The sequence below is a fragment of the Vanessa cardui genome, chromosome 10, assembly GCF_905220365.1.
Source record: "Vanessa cardui chromosome 10, ilVanCard2.1, whole genome shotgun sequence".
Taxonomy (NCBI): Eukaryota; Metazoa; Arthropoda; class Insecta; order Lepidoptera; family Nymphalidae; genus Vanessa; species Vanessa cardui.
In genome coordinates, this window is record NC_061132.1 from 1,136,908 (window position 1) to 1,156,491 (window position 19,584).

At 33.8% G+C, this 19,584-nt stretch overlaps 1 protein-coding gene across 1 annotated transcript in view; it reads right to left on the minus strand.

Moving 5' to 3' along the window:
• The window catches only part of LOC124532771 (serine/threonine-protein phosphatase alpha-2 isoform), a 41,728-nt gene that overhangs the window by 3,350 nt on the left and 18,794 nt on the right, over positions 1-19,584 (minus strand). The window contains exons 5-6 of the mRNA XM_047107837.1: positions 5,755-5,951; positions 33-180 (exon numbers count right to left, since the gene is read on the minus strand). Coding sequence (XP_046963793.1) covers positions 33-180; positions 5,755-5,951 — 345 coding nt within the window. The remainder of the gene's footprint in view (positions 1-32; positions 181-5,754; positions 5,952-19,584) is intronic.

Sequence of the window (19,584 nt, forward strand, 5' to 3'; positions counted from 1 at the left end):
CGCTGAGCCCTTAGTCTGATAGGCTGCCTGACCTGCGTTATCGAACTCCCCGCAGTAGTTGGGCGCCGAGAACAGCGTGACGAGTTGCCGCTTCGCGAAAAACTCGTAGCCGTCCTCGACGACCTGGTGCGCCCGGCAGATCAGGTCGAACTCGTGTTTCGACAGGAACTTGCCCACCACCTGGCGACCAACAGGTTTCATTACAACAACAACAACAACAACAGGCTGTAAATTCCCACTGCTGAGCTAAAGGCCTCCTCTCCCTTTGAGGAGAAGGTTTGAAACATATTCCACCACGCTGTTCCAATGCCGGTTGGTGGAATACACACGTGGCAGAATTTCTATGAAATTTGTCACATGCAGGTTTCCTCACGATGTTTTCCTTCACCGCTGAGCACGAGATGAATTATAAAGACAAATTAAGTACATGAATCAGCGGTGCTTGCCTGGGTTTGAACCCGCAATCATCGGTTAAGATGCACGCGTTCTAATCACTGGGCAATACTTACAAATACAACAAGTAAAATTGGATAACATAGTGATATCAGGTATATCAATTTTGCAAAGACTGTAAAAATCAGTAATCTAAAGTTTTTACAAAGTTTGGTACAGTAAAGTGTTTAGAAAATGTTTTTTGTAATGGTAAATCCAATACAGTGAAGAATCACATAATATATTGCTACATGTTAAATTAGCTACTTATACGAAAAGCAAAAGGAACAAATAAGATTCAAATCATTCTCTTAAAAATAAAGAGTCCCATGCCATGCTGTCATAAAAAAATTTACCAATAATCGGAAAAAAAACCAAATGTTTTTCATCATGTAACTTTAATACAACCGAGTTCAAGTCATCGATTACGTACAAAGGAATGATGATCAACAAAAAAAAAAAACTTCAAAACCGGCACGACGACCGCCGAAACAAATGAAGCCTGATCATTAACTCGGAAAGGGTGTGGTCATCTCCATTACCCGTACCTCGCCTGAGGATTCGCCGACGATAAATTACAATGACTCAAGTGTTTTCGTACCGGTTTTTGCAAGAGCAAGCGCTTTGCTCCGCGAAAAAAAGTGGCACAACGATTTGTGAACTACAGCCTATTGCATTATTAATAAATTCATCAAAATTTTGAATAATCTGTATACCATTACGTGTTCGTTAAAGTGTTGTGTTTGAAATGACATCGCAATTATTATCGGAACATTGATAGTATAATTAAAGTGGAAGTAAGAAGTTAAGTCGTATAATCTATACATACAATAAAATTGGAGTATCTGTATGTAATATTAAAAAATAACCGCTTTTTACTAAATGCATGGTACATATAACATTATGATATTTTATTAATTTTTGTATGTCTGACTATTTTTTATGGCTGGCTGGCTAATCTCTGAAAAGCCTGGGCCGACTTTGACGGGACTTTTACTGGCTGATAGCTGACCTAATAAGGAGTAACTTAGACTAAGTTTAACAACAATAACTTTTTGTTAAATTGAAACGAGGATGAAGTCACGGGTACAGCTAGTTAAAGTGTAAGATAATTTAATCAAGAACTGTTCATAGTTTATAACATAGCAGAGGTATAAGCAAATATGCAAATCAAGGGTTGGTTTCGCTTATATTTACCCTTAATCTTGTCAAGTTATAGGCCTTCACAAACAATATGTATGCCATGTATTGTCAGTCCAAGCTAAAATGTACTATATTAACATGATGTACAATATTTAAGTGATTACCAGAATTAAAAAGCAGTAACACAATGAAATTTGTTTGCAGATAAGTTAACTACACGAAGGCACAAAACGAAATCACAACAAAGTATTTATACATATGAGGCGAGTCTTTATTTTTATATTGAAAATATTAATATAAAATATAAAATAGTTATGAATCAAACTGTTTGGTCATCGTTGAAACCAGTCGATGAGACCTTATCTGGACGAAACGATGAATGTACAATTTTCGTTATTTTAACGTTTAAAAAGAGTACCTAAATACAGAATAGAAGATCTTGAATCATCATCATCATCCGTTCTTGAATATCTTCCAAACTACTGATACCATTTTGATGTATGAGGTAGAGGTAGTGTTAGAAGGGTCTTGGAAGACTGGTCGTGTAAGGTAGGTTATAATGTATTTTCTAGAGGACATAAGGTTCAGTGCTACATAAACGCCGACAATAAGAACAATCATAATGTTTCAGGATCGAATTGTTACGCTGCTATGTATAGAATATGGGAAAACCATATTTTCAATAATTACTGGCATCAGTTTTCCTTAAATATTATCAAACGGATCCCCATTAAAACATCAGCACGATACGGATAGGATACGAAAATTATATAAGATTGAAAGACGTCACGAATCCGTTTATAATCTTGGAAATTATACGCATTTCATTCAATAAGTATTACGTAAATTGACCTATAATACGACGGCATTTGAACGCATTTTACACGGTAAACAAGCGTGAATACTAAGGCTCGTGTACGTTTACAAAATCTTTTGTTCTGACTCACTGACGACTCCTAGCCAAAGTTGGAGAGCTGAATTTTGGATAAAGGTTATAATTTCATAACGTAAATATTCGTTAAGAAGATATTTTTGTAATTTTTGGACACTTTGTATGAGGGACATCTTTGTATGAGTTATAATCATATGAAAAAGGGATGGTAAGCTATTAGAATATGGTCCATTTAACGTTTAAATGCTCGGACAAGGTAAAGGCATCTCAGCATTCAAAAAACTCGATTTGGCACTTTTACTTCCGGCCGCTTATATGACGCCAACCCTCCTTGGAATGCTTTTGTTGGTCTGTCGAGACGCTTGCTTGTTCGATATATGAATACGCTTAAATAAAAAAGTAAAAAAGGTTTTACTTGTAAGATAATTTTCTGTGGGTTTTAAAGATACGTAGTTTTAAAAATACCTCCCACTAAATTACAACATTTTAATATATAGTTTTATTATATCTTGCATGTTATTTGGTCTATCTAGTAAATTTCATCTTGATAAAAATATCGATACACTTTCCAGTATTCAGTTAGGCATTGACTAAAATAAATTTAGAGTTAATAAATAACATCATTTACACATAAACACACGACAAAATTTAAGGTTCTTTTAGTATGTACATTAGGTACTATAGTACTTACATCAGGTACGACTTCATTACTAATGTTATAGAACCTCATTTTTTCAAATAGTGTTAAGCATTAATATTAAATAACTAAAAGTATTCGCTAAACTTTGTGATGTTTAATCTGGTAAAGCAATAATATTCATTACTAGATAAATAAGCAATGCTGTTATATAATAGGTTATTATCAATAATTTGAGAAAAAAAAAAACATAATCCATTCAAAGAGGCAGAAACTATTAATATCAATGTTCTGAGAATTGAGATTTTTTCCTCATAACTCTAATTACACCGACGCATAAAGCATGCGAATATCCTCAAACGGCTTTCATAATAATTAACATTTTTACAATTTTTGTTTATCTGTCTGTCCGTCTTTTGTTTGTTATTCTGGCTAATCTCTGGAATGGCTGGACCGATTATGACGGGACTTTCACTGGCAGATAACTGATATAATACTGAGTAACTAGTAGGCTACAACCATTTTTTTTTTAAATTCAAACGCATAGGTCGCGGCTACAACTAGTACCGATATACTAATGATCATACAAGTTTTGGACCTGATCATATTTGAAGTATTTAACATGATTATAACGTAGATTATATATTTTGTAAACACAGTTTGGGTTTGATAATTTAAACGTATCAGCTATTAGACGCGTGATACATTTAAAGCGACTTGGGAAAAAGAGTTTCTCAAAACGGTTGAATATTTTGTTTGTCATTTGGAAAGTAATTTATGAACAAATTTAGGAAACCCATTGGTATATACCAACTCGTATACAACAACAACAAAAACAACCTGTAAATTTCCCATTGCTGGATTAAGGCCGCCTCTCTTTTGAAGAGAAGGTTTGGAACATATTCCACCACGCTATTCGAATGTTTGTGGGTTGTTGGAATACACACGCGGCGGAATTTCTATGAGATTAGACACAGCAGGTTTCCTCACGATGTTTTCCTTTACCGCTGAGCACGAGACGAATTATAAACACAAATTAATCAAATATTCAATGGCGGTTGCCTGGGTTTGAGCCCGCAATCATCGGTAAGATGCACGTGTGCTAACCACTAGGACACGAGGTTCAAAAAACGATAAAAGGCCTCATCTAGCAGTGGAACAATAACGGGCTTAACTCTATAGTATCAAAATTATCCAAAAAACTCATTCAATCGTATAATCGTTGATGATTATTATAATAAACGCACGCAGGATAGTATACATGATGAAGTCGATAAGATACAGAGATTGCGCGAGTTCAAGAACAATTGAGCTGAGTACAATATATTACACTGCGATTGTTAGAATTATAATTGCGCTCGACGAGACAACGTGATTACGTTTGAAAATTAACATTACTTACCGGACGTTATATAAAATAGTTAAGGGCCAATTTATATTTAATGGATAATCTTTCACTATGACGGCCTTCGTGGTCGAGTAGTGCGTACACCGGTTTGGGTACGTCACTCCGAAGTCCCGGGTTCGATTTCCGGCCTAGTCGATGTAAAAAAGTTCATTCGTCTGGGTGTTTGTGGTACCGTCGTTACTTCTGAGTTTCCATAACACAAGTGCTTTAGCGACTTACATTGGGATCAGAGTAATGTATGTGATGTTGTCTCATATTTAATATTTTTTTTTATTGCATTTGCAGCAAGATCCCTTTAAATAGTCAGTTACAATTTTGTTCGTATTACAATTCAACAAAAGCTAAGCTTGGTTCGTTATAAATCCTCAACCTGTTCTCGTTTCATGTAACTATCCTACCGAATTATGAGAGCAATCAAATATAATTCGTTTATTATTACGACCCAAACTTAAAATAAAATAAAAAATTAGATCAAAAGGTGAAAATTTACAGATCGATACCGATCCGATCTGGACAAAATTTGGTCAAGAAGACGATATATTTACTTGATGGTTGGACTTTGTGCACACACATCTAGGTAGGTACCATCTGTTATTCAAAGTATATTTTATTCAAGTTGGCTTTTACAAGCACTTTTGAAACGTCATTTAACAATTAAGTGAAGCTACCACCGGTTGGGAAAGTAGATTCTACCGAGAAGAACCGGCAAGAAACTCAGTAGTTACTCTTTTTCAACATTTAAAAAAATACAGTCATGTTAGTTAAAACAATTATTAAATTAATATATCCTGCCTGGAAGTCAACAGGTATTAATTCCACGCTTTCGTATTAGAGATTAGATTTCGAGGTTGATGTTAATAGGGGATGATGATCACTTCCTTTTTTTATGGTATAGATTGACGGGCGCGCATATGTGCCACCTGATGGTAAGTGGTCACCATCACCCATAGACAATGACGCTGTAAGAAATATTAACTATTCTTTATATCGTCAACGTGACACCAACATTGGGAACTAAGATGTTGTGTCTCTTGTGCATGTAGTTACACTGGCTCGCTCACCCTTTAAACCGGAACACAACAATACTGAGTACTGTTATTTGGCGGAAGAATAACTGATGAGTGGGTGGTACCTACCCAGACGAGCTTGCACAAAGCCTTACCACCAAGTATATTCCTAGGAGTTCATTCGATATTATCAAACTGATTTGTTTACATTCGTCGTTGTCGTGTGTCAAAATACCTCAATGCCGAATGTGAAGCTGACGCCGCGGTCGTTCTCGCCCCAGCCGGCGGTGTCCTTATCCGGGTCGGACCAGAGCAGGTCGCAGAGCAAGCCCTGGTCGGGCACGTCGGTCGGTCGCATGATCCGTCGGATTTGTTCCATCGCCTGTAAGTCTGGAGACAGACCGCCGTGGCAGCAGAAGATCTTCTCGTCAACTGTAAAACGGTTAATGTAACGTTTTATCAAATATCCTTTTATGAATATTTCTAATTACACTCAATTTTGCTTGTTACATAAGTATTGTTCAGAGGGTATTTGATAAAGATTGGTCGTTGTTTTGACATTCGAAAGACCAAGACACAAGAGTTGTGTAATCAGTCACTCCCTAAACAACATTCAGGTAATACTGTATATATGTAATATACATATTTATTAAAACATATCATTTTTTATTTATGGTACGCTGAGAAACGAGACGTCCTTTATATTCTGAATAAGTAAACCTCCACAGTTCAGCACAGCACGGCAGAGATAATATTTGAAATTTCAGTACATCCGACTAAATTCACTATATTACGATTAACTTCTAATGTATAGCAATGAAACTTGACCACAGAATGAAGAAAGGCCTTTGTGGTAAGACAAAAATGTCTGAAAGTAGTAAGTATCCTAAAAGCAAAGGACGAAAAAAAATAAAAATGGTTTCTTTAAGTTTAAACAATAGCATTCTCAAGGAGCGTTAACTAACATGACAGTTGTAAATTATAAAATATTACAAAATCTTTAAAAAAAAAGAACAATGTGAGGTGGCCGAGGGCGTGCTGCGTAGATGCTATATGTAATATTGGAAGTTAATAGAACGATAAATGCGTTAGTAACAGGGCACAATATTCGAGATTTCAAATTTATTTACTACAAATGGTTCGAAACATATTCGATGATAGGACAGGACAGGACAGTAAATATACAACAATGAAAGATAGACGAATGATTAATACACCGCATCGCGCGTATCACAAAATTACGTTTAAACATGGACCGACCGGCGTCGGAGAGCGATAACCCAGTGTATCGCTCGTCTAGACTAGTTCTGACATGACATTTTAAACTTATATTCATTTGTTCTAGAATCCATACACCAGAATTGAATCCAATCATTTTTAACACTTGCATGAAAATTATGTAATTCTCATATTAAGATTATTATGATTCCGAGGGATCTACGGGTGATAAAGTTCTCTGCAAGCTCAACTGTGGTCGGTGTCACCAACTCCTTAGTTTATATTCTATTCTATCAAGAAACAGAAAAATCTGCGTGAATTGCATTCCAGTTTGAAGTGTAAGGAGCAAACGTAGGAACGTAACATAAGGTTTTTATATAAGGTAGAAGAATGTCTATAGTATGTATATATTGTGCCAATGTAAAATAAAAAAATAAGTTTTAGGAGTAACTTTGTCATGTGTAATTCTTCCTTCGGTATAAGGTTGTCGTGGAGTAAATGACCAAGAAGCAAAAGAAATAAATGCAAATCAATTGGTAAGCAGCGTCTCAAGATTACATATAGGATGAAAAGAATTATTTTTCCAAAAAAAAATATCAATGATGTATGTAGGCTATACCCAATATGAAAGTTATTGAATTCATCTACAACACTAATAAGGACCTAAATTACCTAATCATCTATTCGAAAAACGTTTTACTCGTATTATTTCAAAAGAAAAGTTTGGCAATAAGAAATAAACATGACGAAATTACATTACATTTTCTTTGGCTGAAAACAATAGTCCATTGTCTGAGTTATTAGTTCCAACAGTTATAAAAACAGCGAACGTAACCTTCTAACTAAAAGTCAGTCAGTCTATTCATAATGTTAGGTTTAATTACGATTATAAATTATCTGTAACTTGAGCTAATTAACCGTCTCGTCATATAATTTGCTAGAGTAGGTCTCGCCGCTTACAAAATTACTTAGTTGCAGGGCTTTTTGCAAACCAGACTGGGTACATACCATTCAAACATATTCTTCCGATAAAGAGCAATACATTGTATTTGTGGGTTCCAGTTTTAAGGGTGAGTGACCAGTGAAACTACAGGCACATGAGACATAACATCTTAGCTGCCACGGTTGGGGGAGCATTGGTGGTATGTAATTATTGGTTGATATTTCTTACAGCGTCAGTGTCTATAGATCGTGGTTACCAATCAGGTGGTCCATTTATGGTCCCATCTATTGTTATTACAATGGAAAATATTAGCTGGTTATTCTGTCAAAATATTTTCAATAGAAGCCCCAAATTTAAAATTAGAACACTTCGATTGCTAGAAAGCGCGTATACGCATTTCGTTCTGTCCTGTAGTGTCAGATTGTCATCCCATTGGTTTATGAGGTTCAAGAGAATGAAGAGCACGTCTGTATTTACCCGCCATCTGGTCTTAATAATATTTCCTAGACTATTGGCTAATAGAAAGTCTGTTGTCTGTTTAAATAATTAAGTCTGTTGTTTGATGTTATTAAGTTAAACATTTACGTAGAAATAGTCATGTTATTTCTTGCTGTAAATATAAAATAATATTGGAAGCGAGTTGTAAACAATCTTGAATATACCCTTTGTTCAAAATCGAGACTATTTATCCGTATAATTTTCTTTATTAAATTCTGTCGATGTCTGTTTTGCGAACGTTGCTCCCAATTACGAATAATACTAGACTGATTTCGTTATTGAACACAAAACATCATTTAGACTAAATCAAGTAGATATTCAATTAACGTAATAACAGGTTGTCAAGTCTGACTTTGAATAAATAAACGTTGTTTCCACTATGAAAAAATTTACAACTTTTGTATCGACAAGACGCCTCTTTATTAACACTGGTTTTTTGTGTAATTGTTGATCTTTTGAAATTGTCAATAATGAAAGCGCTTACAAAGTACACAACATTGATCCTCTAAGATTACGATTCAATACTGTTGAAAAAATAGCAAACTATTTCACTGCCACCGACGAAGAGACACTAAATTATTGTCGTATAATTGTGTATTTGTAATTATTAAGGTATTAATTTCGGGAATATAATTGATAATTTTGGAAAAAATCATTCGTAGATAATATCGAAATATCGAGCTCCACCAAACAAAAATAAAAAACATGGTAAATATCCCGAAATTAATACCTGTAGTAATAAAAATAACCATGTTAATTTAATATCTTGTGTATTTGTAAAAGCCTACAATCTTTAATGCAAACATAGTAGATCCCATCATATTTATTTGACTTGGAAATTCTAAAAACGGTTTAAACTATATCTTCATTCAAAATCCTTTCTTAACGCAACTACATCACAAAACGAGGCTCTTCTTCTTCTCATTTCAATTATCTTTGTCTTATAGTTTAAGCTGTGGGTTAAAAGTCAGACAACGAGGACGTTGCCTTCTATATTAAAACTAGCAAAACCCACCAGACGTCCTGTCTGTGTGTCTATATATATCTTTTATATATACCAATTGTCACGGCGATCGGTCGAACGGTAAATGTGTATATAAATATCTAGCGACGATTTACAACAAAGTGGATGACAATAATCGTCATAAAAACATACGTGTGCCAACTTTTGAGGTAATCAGTCGAACGGTATCGAGGTGTATGAATCACAGATACACTACATAGATATGGATATTGGCAGGAAAAATAAAGACATCTTCGGCATAATGAAACCAATATAAACTGTTACAAAGTATGATATTTCTCTTTATGGTGTGAATTGTGCGGTGGTGAAGGAAAACATCGTGAGGAAACCTGCATGTGTCTAATTTCAACGAAATTCTGATACATGTGTATTCCACCAAACCGATTTGGAACAGCGTGGTGAAATATGTTGCAAACCTTCTCATCAAAGGGAGAGGAGACCTTAGCCCAGCTGTGGGGAATTTACAGGCTGTTGTTGCTGTTATTGTTGTAAAAAATAAAGACATATTATCTTCAGCAAAATGAAGCCAACATAAATTGTTACAAAGTATGATATTTCTCTTTATGGTATAAAATATGTGCACATAAATGTAATGTATATTGCATCATTCTCATGATTTGATGGATGAGACGGTAGGATCCGACACGACCGGGAAAACCTACTCTAACAGAATTTACGTGCTTTTAAAGGTTCGGTAGAGCTAACAATTCCATATTCCAAACCTCAGCCTGTTGATAGATGCCTGATAAATTCGAAAATATTTCAGGAAAACGCAAAATCTTTTTTCATAACGATCAGAGTTTCTTTTAATTAATGTAAAAAAGGTAGAAGTTTTCAGATCGAATGATACTTAGACATGATTGTAAATCAGCGAGAAAACCTTGACGGAGACAGATTCCAACATTAGTATCACGTGGTGAGACAGAGAGAGAGGTCGAAGGGTAGGCGAAAGCGAAGGTCGGGCAAGATCAAATCTTATCGATGTGTCTCGTGCAACCAGACTAGGTACGGTAAAAGTGAATCTAGAATTATCTAATGAGAATGTAAATTGCTACTTTTGTCATCGTGATTTTAACGTCAAAATAAATTTTAGCTACTTTTCGTTATAATAAGTTTCATACTGTTGTGCTAATCTTATGTAATGAACAAATAGAAACATGTTTTACTTGATCTTATTTAAGTAAATTATTAGTTTTATAAATTTAAATATAATAACATTACATTACATAGTGTAAAACAAAGTCGCTCACCGCTGTCTCTATGTATAATTAGATCTTTAAAATTACGTAATTGATTTTTTCATTCGGTTTATTTTTATTAAATAGAGTGATTCGATTGGAAGATTTTTGTACATAATACATGGTCAATATAATATTAAAGAAACCGTGATTATTTTACATGTTTCTATTGTGATGTCGCAAATAAACTAATATTTAACTGTAGGATATTTAGTATCAGTATTAGGGTACGCTAGAAAAATATATTTAAAATGTAAACAATTTAAATTAACTATTCTTAAGTTGTCTGACAATCAATCAGTTTTTATAAATAGATTGACCAACAAAAACTATTTCGAATTAATTACGTAAGTAACTCGCACTTAATTACAAAAAAAAAATACTTTGTTACGTACCGTCTACAAAATCAATGAACTTAAAAATAGAGCTTCAAAGTGAACGTGAGCGTAACATCAACACAACAATACATGACGTCAGCAGCTGAAGTACACGAGACTCGCGTTCGTCATTCGCTTATATAGGAAGTTTTGCTAATTAATAATATCAAAGGGCCTTTTGTAGCGTCAACAACAACCCTTAAGTCAATTTTATTTAAAAAAAAGAAAGCTGTTACGTATGATAATATATTGAAATATATTTACTCTGTAAATTATCCAATCGCTATTGCTAATTGGGCTAAGGCCTTCTTTACTTTTTAAGGAGAAGTTTGAACTATTCTTTACCCGAGATATATGCCTATTATCACAAAATAACGACCTACATAAAAACTGAGGTTCTTGTCAGAATTTAAACTCTTGGTATATCGTTTAAAGTTTTCAGTATTGTGGTGTTTAGATACATTTATTTTTATAATTGGATTAAAACGAAAATATTATTATTGCCGTGCAAAAATAAGAGCCAGATTGAGCTGACGAGCGTTGACACATTCAGTATTGAGGTCGATCAAAATATTTTGATCTCCGAAATCACATCAAAACAACGAGAATAAACAGCTCGGTGACGACCGTTAAAGCAGTAAACTAGTACATGCGGTCTATTATATTATGATTCTATTTTTATACGTGAGCCACAATGGCCTATTGGCTAGAACTCATAAAACTTAACCGATTATTGTGGATTCAAACCCAGTTAAGTAAACTGAATTATCATGTGGACGACCTCCTTGTGCGAGTAGTGTGTATACATGTTTTCATGGGTAAGACATTCCGAGGTCTTGGGTTCGATTCCCGGCCGAGTCTTTGTAGAAAATTCATTAGTATTCTATTTTGTCTTTGGTCTGGGTGTTTGTGGTACCGTCGTTACTTCTGATTTTCCATAACACAAGTGCTTTAGCTATTTACATTGGGATCATAGTAATGTAAAAAAAATGTGGTACGTGATTATTATTTAATAGAAATCTGAAAGCTAAGAACTGTTACATGTGTATCCATCAAGTTCGATGTCAGTAATATGATGAAATAAAGTGCAGACAGACTCAAAAGGGAAGGAAAACATTAGCCCAGCGTGGCAAATTCAGAGGTTGCAATTTTACTTCTTGTACATAGAACAATAATCATCTCAGTAAATAAACGTACGACGACCGAGTAACTAATATCCGTCGTGTTCAGATCGTATCAGGATGTCGCTGCGATAATACGAAAACGTTGATTGTTTAGTTATGAGGAAATTCTAGTGTAGCATTCGATATCAAGAAACAAAGCAATTAAACGCAATCATAGATAATAATTACCTATCAGTTCTATTCTTATATATTACTTTAAGTGTTTCACTTAGCGATTACTAGCTAACATGTGATAGAAGTTAAACTTCTTAAATATACATATATCTATCTCTTTTTCTTCTTGTCATGTCACGAATATTACCTAAATGTATTTAAATCATACTCTCAATTCAACACAACTCTCAAATCAAAACAAATATCGATAAAACCAGAAGCCGGATGGACGCATAACAATTTGAAAACATAAAATAGAAACCATTATTGTTTTGATCGCCACTATTTTTGTCAGTGATATTTACGTTTGTTAGATATAACATATTCTAAATAAAGAAATACATGTATCGATTTAAACGTGTCATACTTTATTCAGTAAGATTTTTAGTACTAATATCAGACTAGACTGACTTGAAGGTTAGCTTTTTACCACAAATACACATTTCCTTCGAGGTCACGATATAACGACCTGTAACTCGTTACCTGTATCAATACAGAAACGAAGCCTTTATAAATATTCTACAAATATATTCTACGAGTATATGAAATACATTAAATATTTAAGGCTCATGGTTACAGTACTATATAATAAAATTGGAGTGTCTGTTTGTAATATTAAAAAGCCCTTTTTTACTCAATGCATATGTATGTATACAGTATATAATATAATATGTATGGCTAATCTCTAGAACGGCTGAACCGATTTTGACGGGACTTTCACTGACAGATAACTGATATAATAAGGAGTAACTTAGGCTACAATAATATATATTTTTTGTTAAATTCAAACGCGTACAAGATCGCAGGCACGGCTAGTATATATATAGAGAAGGCCAATGTTCTCTAATTAAAGAAATATGAAGTAATCAATATCAATCACTTTAATATAGGCTACATCGTTTAAGCAATTTAAACCTTTTTATATTCCTGAGTGTTCCTTAGCGTATACATTGGTCACAGTATTGCACGATATAAAACGCTGATTCATGAATAAAACCCGTAAGTACATATATAATAAGCTTTTTAGTGTAATTTTTAGTACTGTATACATCAGGATTACACAGACATTCATAGAGCGATTTCTTCGAATCTACTGGAGGTAAAGGTAAATTTTATACTGGGTATATGGTTAGGTTCATATTCTGATCATCTCATTAAAGAAATCCTGTTTATGGAATCAGTTTTTGGAACACAAAAATTGACAATTTTAACTAAATCTTCAGACTCTGGTTTATAAATATATAAATTACGAAAAATATGAAACATTGAACTTGACAGGAAATCGATAACTTTATCAAAAATCGATTTGCATTTTATTTTATTTGCATCGTAATGATTTCCTTATATCTGTATAACGACGCGTACCAATCAAACGCACACATTTAAATCATTATTCTCAATCTTTTACGCCCAGCACGACTACCGATTCCTAAAACGCGAGCAAAGTCGAATTCAACAACTATTTTCATACAAGTTTTATTCGATACTGACAGCTATGGTTACGCTACATTACGTATACATTGTTTCTATAGGAGAAACTTTCCAATCGCTTCCCTTCCTTTATTTCGAGACAATAGTGCCGACTTGCACGAACAAGTAGGATGGGAAACGTCGACGAAAGAAACATTTTGTGACGACGCTACGACTAAAAAGTCTCTTATATCAAATACAATACACAAAAATATGTGTGTTTTTAGTATTTATTTATTTATTTAAATGCTTTATTGAACGCCATGTATAAATAAATATATATATATGGGACAAAAGGCGGACTTAATGCCTGAAGGCATTCTCTGCCAGTCAACCTATAGTTTTTAATCATTGATAATGAGAAATACATAAACAGCAATATTTTTTAAATTGAATAGTGATTGATTTAATATTGTACTTGATAATATGAATCACTTCAACAAAAGTACTCTGTGACAATGGCCACTTTATTTATCCAAAAACATATCCAAACATTTCTCGAGTAGGCAATTCGAAACGACATTAAAAATAATAATAACAATCAAAGCCGAGAACAAATAGAGACGACCTCATAATCTCACATCAAGGATATAGATGACAAACAATTAATGTTTGAACATAACAATGATACAGTTCGAAACTAATCCTCGACAAACGGAAGCGGCAGAATTGGAACAGAGATACGATGTAAAAACATAAAACATTACGCTGTAACCTTAGCAGGACCTTGGACAACGCTGGCAATTTTTTAAAATTAACAAAATCAACAATTTCTCTCGACATTTTGAGGTCAGAGCTGTTAGGCTGTGACATAATGTGGAAATCCGTCATATCAGGTTTCACTGTGAATGAATCGTGAATGTAAATCGAGTGAAGTGGACGTGTACGCTCGCTTCGCACTTCGCGAATATAACGAACGCTTATTTGAAAGACGAACGTTTTTGTTTCGTCGTTGTAAATTCAATTATACAGCGTCGCTATGATCATTAGCTTGTTCTCGAATCATTTATTGGGGGCGACGCATTGTACTGCAAGGAAAAGGAATTGAAAAACTCTTACTACAACCAACTTTATCTGAATGGGAATACTTTTGCTAATTTTATAACGAGGTTATGTATTACGCGGATCACTGAATTCACATTTGCTAAATTTTTGTTTCAAGATTCAAATCTTTTCCTCAAAAAGGGTGTCAGCAGCGTAATATTGACTATTATTACTGCTATTGCTTTACTTAACTTAGATTTCAACATACAATCACAAAAAAATTTAAACCAATATGTGTTAGCTTCAATATAAAATAAATGTTATCAAAAAATGTACAATTACAAAATTCTTGTTATAAAACCGTCACCTCTCCATTCCTCTCATTCCTCTGAAGCTTTTAAACCTTAGTTACTCTAAACGCTAGATAGATAAACAGTTCGTGTGCGAAGCAATTATTTAGCTCCATAGGTTTATTCGAATATGTGTAGGCGATTAATTAATTATAGCGTTGTGTGCGAATGCTCTTGGTATGGCTTAGACAAAGTCTAATCCAATAAACGGAACCCTTAAACCCACCTGCGCCTCAGGTACTCCTTCCTTGAAAGGGATTCAGTAATGTGTGACCTACTTAAGTAATAGCGTAAAGGTAACAGTTTAAACGTAGCATTATTACTCTTGTACGTTGGACCCAAGCTCATACGGTACATTAAAATAATATACATAAACTTGAAAACGGTAAATAGAATATACCTTATGGAAACTCACTTTTAACTCGTCATTTAAAGATATCTCAATAATGTAGATAGTAATTTTTTAACTAATCATAGGACGCAAGGAGTTTCTCTTAATAAATAAAAAACCTTAGAACGTCAATTAAAATTTTTTATCTGCTTTAATTTCTTGGCCTGAGTTTTAATTTCCCTCATACTTTCTCTCATGTCTAAAATGTAATTAATTCTTAAAGTAACCAATAAAAAATGTTACACCAACAAGCTCAAATATGCTGAACAGAGAATGAGGCATACGAGCGACATTAAATGAAGAAATTCAATTAAGGAAGCGTACATATAATATTTTATCTTCATCCACCTGGAGATATTTAATTATACTGAGCCATGTCTGTATGTGAAAAGTGCGTGTACTTCAAATAAACCCGAAATGTAAATTTTATTTTATGATTAAACAAATTCATTTTGTCTTTGATGGATTGGACATTTCATAAGTTATTTATGAAACCCTCACCAATAAACTTTTGTGTATTAATTATAAAACGTAACATCAACACAATAATGATTATATGAGACAACTAGCTATCACCCCGGCTTCGCACGCCTGCTGTTTATTAATAAAGATATGATATGAATAGCATTTATATAACCCTACAGAACTCGACTTGTTTTAATAAATTTTATTAATCCTCTACATACAAACAAATTTAACCATTTCAAAATATTAGTAGAGATATTTTATATTAACTAAACCTTTTCAAGCAAAGCCCAATATTGCCTCTAGTTTTGTTATATTTAAGACTAATTTATCCGTCAAACATACTATTCTTGTCAAATTAAGTTAGAGATTGCAAGAAAGAGTATCACAAATGGCATAAAACCAATAAGTAATCTGTTTAAAGTTTCGTTTATAACCAAATCAATATTTATACAAGACTAATAATTAATCGTATGCTTCGTTTTGTCCTTCACGACCTTCGATATACCGTTTACCAATATCTAATATCGTTTATAGTACAAGATTCAATTAAATCAGTAACATGTAGCGTACAGGGGAAAATTCTATTTACGAAACATGGCGGACTTATTAATATCAAAGGCAACAGCTGTCTCAATTAGGCCATCTGTAAACAACCAATTCGTTGTGGGGATTATTCACAGTCAGTTAACAGGTCGATAGCATATTTTACAAAATTTTATATAATATTATATATGCGAAAGTAAGTTTAAATAATAATAAATATGAGACAACATCACATACATCACTCTGATCCCAATGTTAGTAGCTAAAGCACTTGTGTAATAGAAAATCAGAAGTAACGACTGTACCACAAACACTCAGACCCAAGCCAACATATACAACTAATAATCTACATCGACTCAGCCGTATTCATGAAAACCGGCGTACACACCACTCGACCACGGAGGTGTTCAAATTTGTCGGTCTGTTGATCATTTACTGCTTATATGATCATGACATTTGGTTCATTGGTCTTCATATTTATTTAATCGAATTTCATTTAGAATCTCATGTACGCGACATCTTTGCTAACCCGATACGTTTATTTATTTATATATACTAATCGTTAGTGCATAATAAATTTCATAAATACCAAATAATTATAAATCAGATTCCAAAACGATTGGTTAAAATATAAAAGAAAGTACAAGACTATCGCAATTAATAAAGTGAAAAATAATCGTCTATTACGCTAATGAAGAAATAAATAAATATCAAATTAAATACAACTGCGTTCGATACATTAATCAGTACTATAGATTTGTTTCCTTTTCATAGCGAACCGGTGGTAGATTTATCGAAAATCAACAAAACTTTGACAATTGTGATCCACTACAATGAGAATAGATTAAATATTTGAAGCATTTACTCGTACATACATTACATTGCTCGGTAGTAATAGTTCTGGTTGATCAATAGAGCCACTCCGTGTTAATCCATTAATGACGTAAGAACCGCCTAAAAGATTTTTGGGTATTCATATTTACGAACACAACGTAAGCGCATCATACAATTCTATAACGTTTAGAACTAATCTATACGTATAATAAAATTGGAGTGTCTGTTTGTAGTATTAAATAGACCTTTTTTACTCAATGCATATGTATTTATACACGGTACTGTGTCTGTCTGTCTTTCTGTGTACTGTCTGTCTGTCTGTGTACTGTCTGTCTGTCTGTTTGTTCCGGCTAATCTCAGGAACGGCTGGACCGATTTTGACGGGACTTTCACTGACAGATAACTAATATAATAGGGACTAACGTAGGCTACAATAATATATTTTTTTGTTAAATTGAAACGCGTCACAGCTACTCATAGCTAAAAAATGGCACCAAATTTTCGAATTAATAATATTTAATCAACCACATATGTGTATAGAAAGAATGTCGGCGTTCATTTGTTTCGATTCAATTCGTTCTTACACAGCTCATATAAATAACTACGCTTTCATAACTATACGTGTTCAGCCTCGTGAATTCTCTCAAAGCCAGGTAAAAAAAGCACGTGTCGGCCGGAAATAGAACGTCAATCGACGGCATCCGAGAACCTTGAACTGCTAAACATTTGCGGCATCTGGCGACTCCATTTGCGTACACGCAATCACAATCTTTATTTGCATTGCAATAAAACCCTTTATCGAGTGAAACGATTGTTGTAATCGTCTTGGAATACAGACGTAAGTAGCGGTACTATAGTTATGAAATGTGAGTATGTTAAAATAACATCTGCTTTCGTTTATAAATACGATATAATAAAGAGTCGTTTGATAAATTTGATATTAGATTTACAGCTGTACTAATATTATAAATGAAAAAACAAACTCTGTCTGTTAATCCACTGAATCGATTTTAATGAAATTCACCATATGATTTGGTCATATTATGTACAGTGGGGGAAAATAAAAGGTTCGTCACCTTAAGATCTATTTTCGTGTGCTCAGTATGAGCGATAATTTGCTTTACCGATTGAGAAAAAAATGTTGTGTCGCAATGATTTGATGTTTACATTCAAAAGGTACAAGGGGTCTAAGACTTGATAAAGGAATGAATTTGAAAACTGACGCAGATTTTCTCTTTAGGTACTCTGACTGTACAATAAACTATTTTTATATTATATAGAAAATAATATATGGGAAGTTTATTTTGGTTCTAAAATATAATAAAACCAAACATAGAAAGAGTTAGAATCAATTATACAGCTGTAAATCTTAAATATTAATAGCACAAGCTGATATTTGTCCCAGTTATTACTAAGGAAGTGATAGGTACATATAAAAAATAAATCGGTTCTGGTCTTATATTGGAGAGCTCCAGTCGTAAATTTCAAGGCAATTAAAAAGGATTCTTGATTGTAATTTATTATATAGTTACAATTTAACAAAATAAATAATTTTAGAGGGGGAAAAATGTTTGTATAAACGCCAAGATTCAAAGTAGACCAACTAGTAATAAGATAACGACAATTACGATTTAACAGTGAAAGTCATTTACGGAATAGGGCCTAAATGTCGACTTTGTAATCAGCGTAGAGGTTAAATTGTAAGAATTACGAGGAAACGAGTGATCGTAAACCGTAGCGCCCTTGAACTGTCGCGAACACGCCCCGTTATAAAACACCCAGCTTCGACCCAAACGACGTAACCTTGATATTAACATATAAATTTTGGGATTGAATTACAAGATTAATGAAAAAAGTTTACGGCATACGAATCATGCTCTAAGGATTTATTACAACAACAACAGCCTGTAAATTTGCCACTGCTGGGCTAAGGCCTCCTCCTCTCCCTTTGAGGAGAAGATTTGAAACAAATTCCACCATGCGGATTGGTGGAATACAAATGTGCCAGAGTTTCTATGAAATTTGACACATGCAGGTTCCTTCACGATGTTTTCCTTCACCGCCGAAAACGAGACAAATTATAAACACAAATTAAGCACATGTATATTCAATGCTGTTTGCCTGGGTTTGTACCCTGCAATCATCGGTTAAGATGCATGTATTCTAACCAGTGGACTATCACTCCTTATTTTAAGGATTTATTAATGCTCGGATAAAAATAATTCGATTGCTTACGCCTGACTGAACATTTGTATCGTTTCAGATTCACCACAACACAGGTTGGTTGATAACAAATAAACTAGTTGAAGTATTGACCTCGATCTAATAAACAAGTGAAGCGCACTAAGTACGACATATTTAGCTCATTTATAAGAGTTTAAGGTGCTTAG